Source organism: Trachypithecus francoisi, unplaced genomic scaffold, assembly GCF_009764315.1.
Source record: "Trachypithecus francoisi isolate TF-2019V2 unplaced genomic scaffold, Tfra_2.0 Lachesis_group20, whole genome shotgun sequence".
Lineage (NCBI taxonomy): Eukaryota > Metazoa > Chordata > Mammalia > Primates > Cercopithecidae > Trachypithecus > Trachypithecus francoisi.
The window spans coordinates 20,403,399-20,417,419 of NW_022681466.1; the positions used below are offsets into that span (position 1 = coordinate 20,403,399).

The following is a 14,021-nucleotide window of genomic DNA, read 5'->3' on the forward strand; positions in this document are numbered from 1 at the left end:
CAGAAACCATTTCCTTGTCTTTTCCAGCTTCTAGAGGCCACCCGCACTCCTTGGCTGTCTTCCTCTGTGTTCAAAGCCAACAACATAACATCTCTCTGACTCTGCTTCTGTCATCCCCATCTCTTTCTCTTTCTCATTTATTTCCTTCTTCCTCTTTCATAAAGACCCTTGTGTTTATACTGGACCCACCAAGAAAATCAAGTATAATCTCCCTATTTTAATGTTTAGCCACCTTAATTCTGCTGTAACTTTATTTAATTCACCTTTACATGTCATTTAACATATTCACAGGTTTTGTGGATGAAGATGTGGACATCCTTGAGGGGCCCTTATTCTGCCTACTACACTTTCCAGTCCCTTTACTATGATTTTTAAGTATATTCCAGTATTTGTTAGAGGCCCAGACAGCTTTACTGGTGAATTCCACCAAACATTTAAGAAAGAAATGATATTCTCTATAGTCTCTTCCATAAAAACTGAAGCAAAGGGAACACTTCCTAACTCATATCCTATGAGGCCAGCATTACTCTAATACTAAAACCAGATAAAGATATTACAAAAAGTAAAACTCCAGACTAATATATCTCATGAACATAAATGCAAAAATCCCTAACAGAATATTAGCAAATTAAATCCAACAATGTATAAAAATATTTATTCACATAGCCAAGAAGGATTTATTCCAAATATGCAATGCTGGTCCAACATTTAAGAATTAATTAATGTAATCCATAACATTAACAGGTTAAAGAAAAATCATATGATCATATCAATAAATGCAGAAAATGCATTTGACAAAATCTATTACCAATTTGTGATAAAAATTCTCAGGAAACTAGGAATAGAGGGGATTTTTTAACTTAGCAAAGAAAGTCTACAAAAAGTCTATAACTAACATCACACTTAAAGGCAAGAAACTAGGTGTTTTCCCTTTCTCTTAGACTGGGCATGAGGCAAGGATATCCCCTCTCACCATTCTTATTCAACATTATACTCAAAGTCCTAGCTGATGCGATAAGATAAGAAGGAAAATAAAAGGTATACAGAGTGGTAAGGAAGAAATAAAACTGTCTTTGTTCACAGATGATATGATTGTCAATGTAGAAAATCCCAAGAATAGGCAAAAAATTCCTGGAACTAAGTAATTATAGTAAAGTCACAGGATATAAGGTTAATATACAAAAGTCAATTGCCTTTCTATATACCAACAATGAACATTTGGACTTTGAAATTAAAAGCACAATATCATTTATATTAGCATGAAAAAATTAAATATTAAGGCATAAATACAATAATATATGTACAGGATCTATATGAGGAAAACCACAAAACTCCAATAAAATATATCAAACAATATCTAAATAAATGGAGAGAGATTCCATTCATAGATGGGAAGACTTAATATTGTTAACATGTTAATTCTCCCCAACTTGACCTACAGATTCACTGTAATCCCAAACAAGCTCCCAGCAAGTTATTTTGTGGTTATCAACAAAATGATTCTATGGTTTACATGCAGTAGCAAAAGACTCAGAATAACACCAAACTAAAGAACAAAGTCAGAGGACCGATGCTACTCAAATGTAAGACTTACTATATGGTAATCGAGACAGCGTGGTATTGACAAAATAATAGACAAAATGATAATGGAGCAGAATAAAGAACCCACACGTAGACTCTTATAAATGTAGTCAACTAATCTTTGACAAAGGAGCAAAGGAGCAAATGTTATTCCATGGAGGAAGAACAGTCTGTTCAGCAAATGGTGCTGGAACAATTGGATATCAATATGCAAAAAAATGAATCTAGACATACAATTTATACTTTTCATAAAAATTAACTCCAAATGGATCTTAGAATTACATATAAAACATAAAAGTATATAACTCTAGAAGATAACAGGAATATCTAGTTACCTTAGGTTTGGCAATGAGCTTTCAGGTATGACAACAAAAGCATGTGACTCATGAAGGAAAAATTATTAAGTTGGACTTTATTAAAATTAAAAACTTCTTCTCTGTGAAAGGCATTATTGAAGGAATGAAAAGCTGAAAGAATAAAGAGAAAGAATTTTGTTTGCAAATTTTCACAAAGAATGTGAAAAGATCTTTGCAAACATGTATTTAATTAAAAATTTGGAAAAAAAGAAAAAAGATGTCACCTCTATCATCTTGTCAGATGTCAGTCAGCTCAAGCGGGTTGGTAATGTCTATGTCTTCTACATCCTTTATGGCTTCTGTACCAGTTGTTCTATCAATTATTGAAAGTAAATTATTGAAATATTCAATTATTATTATCGAGTTATCTATTTTCCTTTTTTTAATTCTTTACATTTTGACTTGAATATTTTGAAGCTCTGTTGTTAGGTGCAGATACATTATTTCTCCTTGATGTATTTAACCTGTATTCATTATGAAATACCCCTTTCATGCTGAGTAGTATGTGTTTTAACATTTATTTTGCCTGATACCAATATATTCACTTGAGCTATATTATGATTACTGCCTGTGTAGTGTCTATATCTTTTATTTTTACTTTGGGACTATTTGTGTCTGAATCTAATGTATGTCTTTTGCAGTTAGTGATGATTGAGTTTTTCTTTTTACTCAGTCTGTCTGACAATTTTTGCCTTTTGATTGCATTATTAGAACTATAACATTTAATACAATGATTGATATGATTATACTTAAATTTACCATTTTGCTAATTGTTTTCTGTATTTCTCCTGTCTTTCTGTTGTTGTTGTTCTTTCTTTCATCTTTAATTGGGCTCTTTTTTCTTAAATAATATTTTCCAGTGTAGATTTTTAGTTTTTCTGTTTTTGAGTTGTATTATTTCAGTTGTTTTCTTAGTGGTAGCGCCAGTGATTGCAATATGCGTATTATTCTATCACAGTCTACTTCAGATTAATACGTAAATTTAATTCTAGTAAAATACAGAACCTTGCCTTCAACATTGCTTCACTTTCTCGTCTTTTGTAGTTTTATTGTCATATATATTACATGCATATATGTTGCAATCTGTTAATATAGTATTTAATTTATTGTTAATAAACTTAATGTCTTTTACAGTTACTAAGAAAATAAATTGAAAGATTTATTAAAAAGAATTTGTATCCAAAATACACAAAGTCCAGCCTGGGTGATGGAGCAAGACTCTGTCTCAAAAAAAAAAAAAAAAAAAAAAATATATATATATATATACACACACATGTTCTTAAGAGTTCTTTGCATATATATATATGCAAAGAGTTCTTTGAGTCACTTCAATAAAAATCACTTCAATAAAAAAATACACAGATGGCAAATAACCATCTGAAAAGATGTTCAACATCAGATGTCATTAGGAAATTGCAAATTAAAACAATAAAATACCACCATACACCTATTAGAATGGTCAAAATAAAAAAAAACTGACAATACCAAATGCTGGGAAGGATAAGGATAACAGGAATACTTTTTCATTGCTGGTGGTAATGCAAAATGGTAAGCCACTTTGGGAGACAGTATGGCAGTTTCTTATAAAACTACACAGTCGGCCGGGCGCAGTGGCTCAAGCCTGTAATCCCAGCACTTTGGGAGGCCGAGACGGGCGGATCACGAGGTCAGGAGATCGAGACCATCCTGGCTAACATGGTGAAACCCCGTCTCTACTAAAAAATATAAAAAACTAGCCGGGCGAGGTGGCGGGCGCTTGTAGTCCCAGCTACTCGGGAGGCTGAGGCAGGAGAATGGCGTGAACCCGGGAGGCGGAGCTTGCAGTGAGCTGAGATCCGGCCACTGCACTCCAGCCTGGGTGGCAGAGCGAAACTCCGTCTCAAAAAAAAAAAAAACTACACAGTCACACTCCAGCAGTCACACTCCTAGGTTATCTACACAATTGGGCTGAAAACTTGTGTTCATACAAAAACCTGCACACAAATGTTTATAGCGGCTTTATTCTTAATCACCAAAAACTGGAAGCAACCAAGATTTCCTTTAATGGGCAAATGGATAAACACACTATGCTATATCCATACAATGTATATCCATACAATGAACATTATTCAGCAATAAAAAATGAGCTATCAAGTCACAAAAAGACATGGAGGAAGCTTAAATGCATATTACTAAGTGAAAGAAGCCAGTCTAAAAAGTCTACATACTGTATAATTCCAACCAGCTACATGACATTTTGGAAAAAGCAAAACTGTAGAGACAGTAAAAAGATCAGTGGTTGCCAGGGCTCAGGGGAAGGGATAAATAAGTGAAGCAGAGAGGATTTTTAGGGTGGTGAAACTATTCTGTATGAAACTGCAATGGTGCACACATGCCATTATGAATTTGTCAAAACCCACATAAACTTAAAACACAAAGAATGAACCTTAATGTGAACTATGGACTATAATTAATAACAAATTAATATTGGTTCATCATTTGTAACAAATGTGCCACACTAATGCAAGATCTTAATAATAGGAGAAATTGTGTAAGGAGGAATGAGGGTATGGGGTGCGGTAGGTGTATAGAACTCAATGTATTATCTGCTCTATTATTCTATAACCTAAACCTATACTTTAAAAAATACAGTATATGAATTTATCTTAAAAGTAAAATCATAGGGACCAAAATAAATAACTTTTTTGGTTCTAATACAAAGATAATATACATGCCTTTATATCATACAAGAGCGATTCCAAACAAATAAATATATGGAGAGTATAAAATTTTTATTTTATTATACTTTGATACCTTTCTTGACCTTACTATACTTCTAGGTACAAAGCAACATACTGTTTGTAAACAATAAAACATTTCATTAAAAATCATTCATTAATACTTCAAGTTTCCTTTGTACACTGGAGATACTGGATTAAATGCCTTCTTAGAAATGCCATGTTAACCATTTATTTTAAAGTTTCTAAAATGCATGTTTTCCAGTGGTTTGGTCTTAGTGATTTTACTTAATGGAAATATCTATGATGCTCTGGGATGTGAAAATCATCTTATGTCCCCCACTTCCACAAGTAAGTAACAATGCTTTCACCTCTAATCTTCATATGGCTGATTTTTGTTTGAAGTTTATGGGCAAGATTTAGCTCCGTAGATAAGGACAGAAACGCAGGTCTGACAAACTACACCAACATCAGGACTAAAAGTCGCAGGACTACAAACCACTGCAGAGGAAAACACAGGGAGTAATTATAATTTAGAGGTATTTTATGCCTCTACCACTTGGAGGTATTTCATGCCAACAATATAAATCTGCCTTTAATATCACACCATTTCAGTACCTATATTATACCAAGTAATGATCAGCTCATTTAAGTTGTGGAAGATTATTTACAAGTTTCAAACTTTATAATTTGATGATCTTAATAGGAGAAAGGGAGAATCCTATTTTTTCTTTTACTATCAGCATTTTACAGTATCTTCTGCAGTGCCCCATTTATGAGTTCCTATTTCTAGTTTTCTAGTTCCTATTTCCTAGTTCTCTGTTTTCTAGGTAGGACAATTATGTTTTCCTTCATTGTACAGTAGGTTAAGACAGAACATTATAGAAATGTTTATAATACAAGAGAGTACATCAGGAAGAATTAATATACATTAAAATAGCTATATTTAGAAATTTGGGCTTTGGCTGGGCGCAGTGACTCATGCTTGTAATCCTAGAACTTTGGGAGGCCAAGGCGGGCAGACTGCTTGAGCTCAGAAATTCAAGACCAGTTGGGGCAACAGGGTGAAACTCTGTCTCTACTAAAAATACAAAAATGTTTATGCACACCTGTAATCCCGGCTACTCGGGAAGCTGAGGTTGAAGGATGGCTTGAGCCTGGGAGGCAGAGTTGCCGTAAGCTGAGACTGCGCCACACTGCACTGCAGCGTGGGTGACAGAGCCAGACTCCGTCTCAAAAAATAAATAAATAAATAAAAATAAAGGGCCAAGCATAGTAGCCCACACCTGTAATCCCAGCACTTTGGGAAGCCAAGGCAGACGGATCATTTGAGGTCAGGAGTTCAATCGAGACCAGCCTGGCCAACATGGTGAAACTCTGTCCCTACTTTTTACAAAAATTAGCCAGCTGTGGTAGCTACTGGGGAGGCTGAGGCAGAAGAATCACTTGAACCCGGGAGACGGAGGTTGTGGTGAGCTGAGATCGCGCCACTGCACTCCAGCCTGGATGACAGAGTGAGACTCTATCTCAAAAAAAAAAAAAAAAAAAAAAAAAAAAAATTGGGGCTTTGAATTTTTACTTCCCTTTAGCTAAATATATATATATATATTTTGGTAAGAGAATCACTGTAAAGATCCTATTCAGTTATGCCAAGTGAATTACTTATATATATTCTTCTGACTCTATAACCTAAATATTTAGATATTTATATTTTATAGTTACCACAACAGCTAGCGCAATTACTGTGTAGACCGTCATCTTTTCCAAAGCCTGGTCGACAGCTATCCAGACGTACTACTTGCAAACTGTGGTCCACAAAATGCATTGCTGGTAGAGTTTTATTAAAGTTATGGTAGAAAATATATGCTTGGCTCCAAAAAAATTCTTCTATTCGATTTCTTGCCTAAGGTTGAAAAATACCAGAGAAAGGTACAATTATTAAACCATGAGCCAAATTTATCCTCCAGTATCATAGGCAATAATGTACTGTAAGCATGCCATACTTTATATAAATTCCTGAAAAGGTGTGTGTTAACACCAAAATTAGTCTAGCCTTGACCTTATCAGCTGTTGTTAATTAATATGTGCAATGGTTAAGAAAAATTGGCTGGGTACGGTGTCTCACACCTGTAAACCCAGCACTTTGGGAGACCAAGGTGGGCAGATCAAGAGATCAAGAGATTGAGACCATCCTGGCCAACACGGTGAAACCCCGTCTCTATTAAAAATTCAAAAATTAGCTGGGTGTGGTGTTATGTGCCTGTAGTCCCAGCTACTCAGGAGGCTGAGGCAGGAGAATCCCTTGAACCCAGGAGGCAGAGGTTGCAGTGAGCCGAGATGGCACCACTGCACTCCAGCCTGGCGACAGAGCAAGATTCTGTCTCAAAAAAAACCAAAATAAAATTAAAATTAAAATTAAGATTAGGCTGGGCGCGGTGGCTCATGCCTGTGATCTTAGCACTTTGGGAGGCAGAGGTGGGCGAATCGCTTGAGGCCACGAGTTCGAGACCAGCCTGGCCAACATGGTGAAACCTCGTCTCTACTAAACAGTACAAAACTTAGCCAGGTGTAGTGGCAGGCACCTGTAATTCCAGCTACTCGGGAAGCTGAGGCACAAGAATCACTTGAATCCGGAGGCAGAGGCTGCAGTGAGCCGAGACTGCGCCACTGCACTGCAGCCTGGGTGACAGAATGAGACTCCATCTCAAAAACAAAACAAAACAAAATGAAAAGAAAAATTAAGACTAAAAAACTTGTTTTGAATTATTTGCAATGTCTATCCCATATGTAGATAATTGGGGGTTCATTATATCTAATTTCCATGATCATCAAAGAAAAAGAGCCAAGCAAAACGGAAAGTAAGACTTTTCTTGGCCGAGTGTGGTGGCTTACACCTGTGATCCCAGCACTTTGGGAGGCTGAGGTGGGCAGATCACTTGAGGTCAGGAGTGAGACCACCCTAGCCAACATGGTGAAACCCCGTCTCTGATAAAAGTACAAAAAATTAGCTGGGTGTGGTGGTGCGCACCTTTAGTCCCAGCTACTTGGGAGGCTGAGGCAGGAGAATTGCTTGAACCTGGGAGATGGAGCTTGCAGTGAGCTGAGATGGCCGCCACTGCACTCCAGCCTGGGCAACAGAGCAAGACTGTGTCTCAAAAAAAAAAAAAAAAAAAAAAAGAAAAGAAAAAAAGACTTTTCTTTAATTAGCATTATAAACTGATGATGTTAATTTTGGGTTTTTGAGCACAGAATTTAATAATAACTAATTTTAACTAAGTACTTCTCATAAGCCATGCACAGTATCAATTAAGGGTATGAGCTCAGGAACTAGACCAGAGAGTGAAGGGATTTTTAAGACTATGTCCTTAGCCTCTGAGGATGGTAGAGGGGAGAGCAACTATTATGACCAATGTAGATATAATTTTGGAAGCACCATTGGCTTAACGTAGGGTGACATGTTTGTGAAGTTGTTCTTTAAGTTACTATTTAATCATCACTTGGGGAACAAAGACCAGGGATCTATCCTTCTGTAATAGATAAGATACATAATAGTAACCTTGGGAACTATCTAATATTACAGATGTGCTACTCCAGAATAACACATCTTGATACTCCAGCTCTCTTTTGATAAAGAAAAAAAATCACATCTTGAAATAACTAAGAATCTCATAACCTCAGTTTAAAAAACTGAAACCAAAAATTGATACTTGAAAAGTCAATATTATTAATACTTCATATTTGTTTTTTAAAAATAATTTATTTCCTCCTTAGAAATGTTTTTATTACTGATAAATATTCACAACATGGAGAAATAGGTTTTTAAAGAAATGTTTCAATATAACAAAGTATTTACAAAAATTTTTTAAATAGCTTTATTGATTTTCAAATACTCTTCCTTGGCTGAGGCAGGAAGATCACTTGAGCCCAGGAGTTTGAGTCTGCAGTGAGCTATGGTCGCACCACTGCACTCCAGCCTGGGTGACACCCTGTCTCTAAAAAAAGAAAAAGACAAATACTTCTTCCTTACCATGAAATTCTCACCTGGAGGATATTATGATTAGTGATATCTTCACAGTCAACAGATCCATTGCAAGCACCTTTCCACCCTGGTGCAAAAGGATTAACTGAAGAGAAAAAACCAATAGATTCACAAAGGGATTCTGAAAAGTTCCAAACATTTCAATAAAGGTCCAAGTGCTGCATTCCTTGTGCATGCAGGCATGTGTTTAGTCCAGCTATCTAATCCTAGTAATAAAACAAGGTGCACAATTTGAATAATTTATACTTGATGGTTTCACTCCATCTGGGGGCTAATGTAAGTAACTACAAGGCTTTAAAATGAATAGAAATAAATTTGGTTTGGTTATTCACTTTTACTAAGTTTTCAAAAATACAATTTAAAATTCTATAAGAAGTTATAAGTGAAATATTAGCTGCATAAAGGCTGTATTAATAAAATATTGATTTTAAAGAAGCAACAATATGTCATTTGAAAGTAATTAGTGTGTTAAGTTTTAAAACCATCAACAGGCTAAGGTCAACTACATACTTTAGTGCTTAACAAACATTTAAGACCTATTACTTTTAAAATATCTTATATTAACATGGTAATTAATTTTGCAATCTATTGTGGTTCAGGACTAAATTCAAAATTAAAGAAATTTTAAAAATTTTACCTTGAAATGCTATAAATAGCTCATGTATGAGGCCATGTTCTGGAATTTCAACAGAATGGCATTTATATGATGGCTCTATGACATGGCATGACAAATCAGATATTAGATTATCCAAGATTTTCTTCAGCATTCTAAAGAACGCATCATTGTATCTCCCTATGCAAGACTTTGTGGTAAAACGTACAGCCATCTGATATGAATAATCAGGTTCCCGATAGGCTTTAAAAACAGAAAGATGAGAGTAAAAGCAATGGTGCCTAGCATTAATTTCCTCTACCAAACAATTTTCAAATACCATGTAATACTCAATCCCATCAATCTTGCAATCAGCATAGAAACTTATCGAATAACGTTTTATCAGTTAGTCCTCACAAAAATACACAAAACTGTTAACTTTAATGAAAAATGTTGTTTTCATCTGATATATTATCTACTTGGTACATCAAGAGAAATGGCTTCTGTGGGTTGGCTATATAGATAACAGTATCAAGAAAAAGAAAGACTTTTTGGGGAGGGCCTTAATTCACAGAAATTATTATTGCTGTCAGCACAGCCCAGTGAAAGGATCATTAACTTGCTTTTATAGAATTAAAGATCAGTTTTAAAATTACCTGCTAAATTGTGATAAAGTAGATGTGCTTGCATATCTAGACAGAGGCAAGTAGGGAGTTGAAAGAAGATTATTTAGGATAAACTATCTTCATGTCAACTTAGGAGTTTGCTTAGTCAAATACATCCCAAAATATTCTGTAAGTCATAATTGGTGATAGTCACCTATTACAGACTCTTTTTCATTAAACGAAGAAACCATACACTTAATTATGATCCGAACTAAATGTACAAGTTAAAAGGTGCCTAAATTCTTACCAAAGACCATAAAGTCATATCTCTTTTTGACTGTCTTTTCTTCTTGGGTTTCTGCTTTAACAATCTTATAAGAAAGAGTACATGTGTAAAGTCCAGACAAAGGCTCCAAAAAATCTTTCACCATCAGCTGTCCAGTTTTAGTTATATTTATTCTATTATTTCCTAAACAGAATAGTAAATTACTTATTTAACATACAACATATCAAGCATTATTTAGTACACTTGGAGTTACAAATAGATACAAAATTTTTAAAAATTAATGAACTATCTCAACTTTAAGAATCCCACAAAATCTTAATTCTGTCCTATTACTCTATGGAAGACTACATGAGATAAGTACACTTTTGAAATATATTTTGGTTTTCTTTGTTTCTTGGCATCTAGTGTCAATTGGCTCATACCAGTAATTCAGAAAAAGGGATTACATTGCTCTGTAGTACTACACAATTTCTTCAGACAAGACGGAAACTAATTAATAATATTTATGTTCCAAGGCACTCTTAACATCATGAAAAATTATATATTAGATATTTCATCTCCTATTACTGGTGCTACAATGATAAATTTTAGGTTTTATAAAGACCTTTGAATTAATACAGCTCTGAGAAGCAGGGCACAAAAATTACCGCTTCAGTTTTTGCATATGGAGAAAATAAGGAAGTGGCCAAAATATAACATGATTTTTCTAAGTAGGGAGCAAGAGAAACTGCCATTAAAATTAAATTTCAATTTGTTCTTTCCAATAAGCAATAGTGATTTTCTAAAAATATGTTCACACCATTAAAAAAGTACATATTAAAATCAAATTTACCTGTTAACGTCTTTTCATTAGGCCCAATCCATAAGTAGGTGGGGTCCACTATTTCTTTTTTAGAAAGCTTAAAATCCATACAGATAAGGACTGGACTATTTTGATGTAACTTTACATATATTTTTTCTGTGAGGAAATAAAATAATGTATAACTACATTATATAGCAAAATTAAATTAAGAAATATACTCCTACCATTTTGTCCTGAAGACACGAAGTAGTTCTTGCTGGATTTCACTATTTTGAAAATCAATATATAACATTTAGAACGCTAGTCTGAAGTCCTTTTTGCTTCTCATAGTAATTTTTTTAAAACTCTACACTATTAGTCATGAGTCATGACATTTTTCCATATTACAGTTTTGTTTATAAAAATATGCATTATACATTTAAAGTTCATTTTAATGTACAGATTTAGAACTCACTCAAATCATAATTTTTTGGAGGGTTGGTGGAAGCAATTCAAAGTTCAGAAAAGGCCTGGGCATGGTGGCTCATGCCTGTAATCCCAGCATTTTGGAAGGCCAAGGCAGCAGGTTGCTTGAGTCCAGGAGTTTGAGACCAGCCTGAGGAAAATGGCAAAACCCCATATCTACTAAAAATACAAAATTTAGCTTGGCATGGTGATGCAGACCTATAATCCCAGCTACCCGGGAGGCTGATGGAGGAGACTCGCTTGAACCCGGGAGGCAGAGGCTGCAGTGAGCCGAGACTGCACCACTGCACTCCCGCCTGGGCAACAGAGCGAGACTCCCTCTCAAAAAAAGTTCAGAAAAAGACTTCAGCAACACTATTTTAAAGATGATCAGCCGGGAGTGGTGGCTCACGCCTGTAGTCCCAGCACTTTGGGAGGATCACCTAGGTCAGGAGTTCAAGACCAGCTTGGCCAACATGGTGAAACCCCCCGTCTCTACTAAAAATATACAAAAATTTGCCGGGCATGGTGGTGGGCGCCTGTAATCCCAGCTACTTGGGAGGCTGAGGCAGTAGAATTGCTTGAATCCAGGAGGCGGAGGTTGCAGTGAGCCGAGATCACACCACTGCACTCCAGCCTGGGTGATGGAGAGAGACCCTGTCTTAAAATATATATATATGTATATATATGTGTATATATATACAAACACACACACACATATATATACACACATATATATATGCTGGGTGCTGTGGCTCATGCCTGTAATCCCAGCATTTCGGGAGGCTGAGGCATGCGGATCACCTGAGGTAAGAAGTTCGATACCAGCCTGACCAACATGGTGAAACCCCATCTCTAACTGCAGATTTTCTCCATTAGGAACAATAATTAAGCCTATCTGGGGCATATAGGAAGATGTGCGATTACTCCTTGTTTCTGGTTGGGTGGACAGAATGATGGTATGCTTGGAATCACTGCAACCCAGAAATATATTAATTTTAAAGCCTACTGAATGCCAGGCTCTGAGCACATGAAGACAACGTCCTACAATTTGGTTGGGGGTCGGGGAGAGAACCCAAACATACAAGGAGTCTAAACATGACACGTGCTATCAACTGGCTCAATTTATCTAAAATTAGCTATGTAATTAATTTTCCTTGGGAAAGTTTCACTGCAGAGATAGAGGACATTTGAGCTGAGCCCTGAAGGATGCGTGTGAGTTTTCCAGTTAATAAGGGGAAGATTAAAGATATTCCAAACAGAAGGCCTTGGAAATCACTCCTCTGCGTGGGTTTCCCGCGTTGCAAAGCAGCAGAGACACCTGGAAGTGAGATGGCATCAGAGAAAGAGATCTGAAATAAATCCCAGCCCCTTGCGAGCTGCAAGGCTTTAGAGCAAGGCGACACAATAGGGGTCGCTGTAAGGATGAAAAGATGCGACCGTCGTGAACTGCCAAGCAGATTCTTGGTATAATAGATGCTCAATAAAGGCTGGCTCATTCCCCTTCCCTCCAGGTAAGGGAAGCTCTTCCGGGAAGAGCTTCGCAGTTCCGGCCCCTCCAATGGGCCCGCGTGTATAGAGGTCCTTATTACCTGGCTGTCCTGTCTTGCCATAAAGGAAGCCCTTCGCATTGAATAACGTAGATCGCGGGCATCGGACTGCGGAGGAAAGAAACCACCGACTTTTACTTAGAAGAGGAGCGGGGTTCAGAGTCGGGCAGGGCAGGGCAGGGCAAGGCAAAGGAGGCAGGACCGGGAAGCTCGGGCAGAGGGAGAGGACTGGGCACCGGGCGGAGGGAGCCCCACCTCCTGTGAGGCACCAGAGCACCGCGGGGAGTAGGACCCACGTTCGCATCACAGTTCAGGGGCTGGCGTCGCAGGAAGCGTCGAGGGACAGACCCCTTCCTACCTCAGCCCCGGCCCAACACCTCTGCACCTCCCCACCTCCTCCACAGTGCGGAGCAGAACGCCGGGGTCGCCTCCCCTACCCGTCCGTCGCCACCGCGGGAGCGGACGCGCAGGAGAGCGCGTGAGTGCTGCGATTCTCGCGCGCTGGGGCTGGGCGACCGCGAGGGAGGCGAGGCGAACGCCAGCTCCCCTCGCGCCCACAGAGCAGCAGGCACGCGAACTCTTCGCGCCTCGCTTCCGGCGCCATTTTCTCGCACTCCTGGCCCCTTGTTCTCTGAGTGGAGCGGAAGGGAGGAAGAGAGTAAAGGAAAAGAAGCCACAGCGTCGCGTTCCGGGGATTCCCCAGTCTAGGGGCTGAAGGGATCAAGGAGAGAACACCGCGAGTCACAAGGACCGTGGTGGGGTAGGGCGGCTAGGGGATGCGATGAGGAATCCCCTAGGAAGGGGACCTGAGGAAGGCAGAGACTTGTGACAATTTCCCCCTCACGTGAAGCAGAGAGGCCCGTGTGGGGATTTCCTACGCCTCTCTTCTCATGAACACTGAAACTGTGTGTCCAATCTCTTTCAAACTGACACGCGATTTTTACCTAATTGCATTCTTTACCCGCAAGACCAAGACCCAGAGGAGCCACTGCTGAGCCAAGAAGGCGCCTCTGGGCCTTCCCACTCTAGAGGAACGTTGAATCTTCATT

The 14,021-nt window shown here is 37.9% G+C and overlaps 1 protein-coding gene across 3 annotated transcripts; it reads right to left on the reverse strand.

The window, feature by feature from the left end:
• Positions 1-1,867: 1,867 nt before the first annotated feature.
• ZPBP2 (zona pellucida binding protein 2) lies at positions 1,868-13,765 on the reverse strand. Of its 3 annotated transcripts, XR_004430595.1 has the most exons (10): positions 13,228-13,765; positions 13,015-13,080; positions 11,009-11,134; positions 10,198-10,359; positions 9,331-9,549; positions 8,696-8,778; positions 6,377-6,557; positions 5,026-5,155; positions 2,162-2,250; positions 1,868-2,048 (listed from the first exon to the last, which is right to left on the reverse strand). XR_004430595.1 is itself a non-coding variant. In XM_033183165.1 (8 exons), exons 1-8 carry the CDS (start codon positions 13,274-13,276, stop codon positions 5,061-5,063), a joined length of 981 nt encoding a protein of 326 aa, XP_033039056.1. In that variant the 5' UTR covers positions 13,277-13,763; the 3' UTR covers positions 4,688-5,060. The 3 variants fall into 3 exon arrangements, 2 of the variants coding, with proteins under 2 accessions (XP_033039056.1, XP_033039057.1); XM_033183165.1 differs by lacking the exons at positions 1,868-2,048; positions 2,162-2,250 and having other exon boundaries at positions 4,688-5,155; positions 13,228-13,763; XM_033183166.1 differs by lacking the exons at positions 1,868-2,048; positions 2,162-2,250 and having other exon boundaries at positions 4,688-5,155; positions 13,410-13,762.
• Between the last annotated feature and the right edge of the window lie 256 nt (positions 13,766-14,021).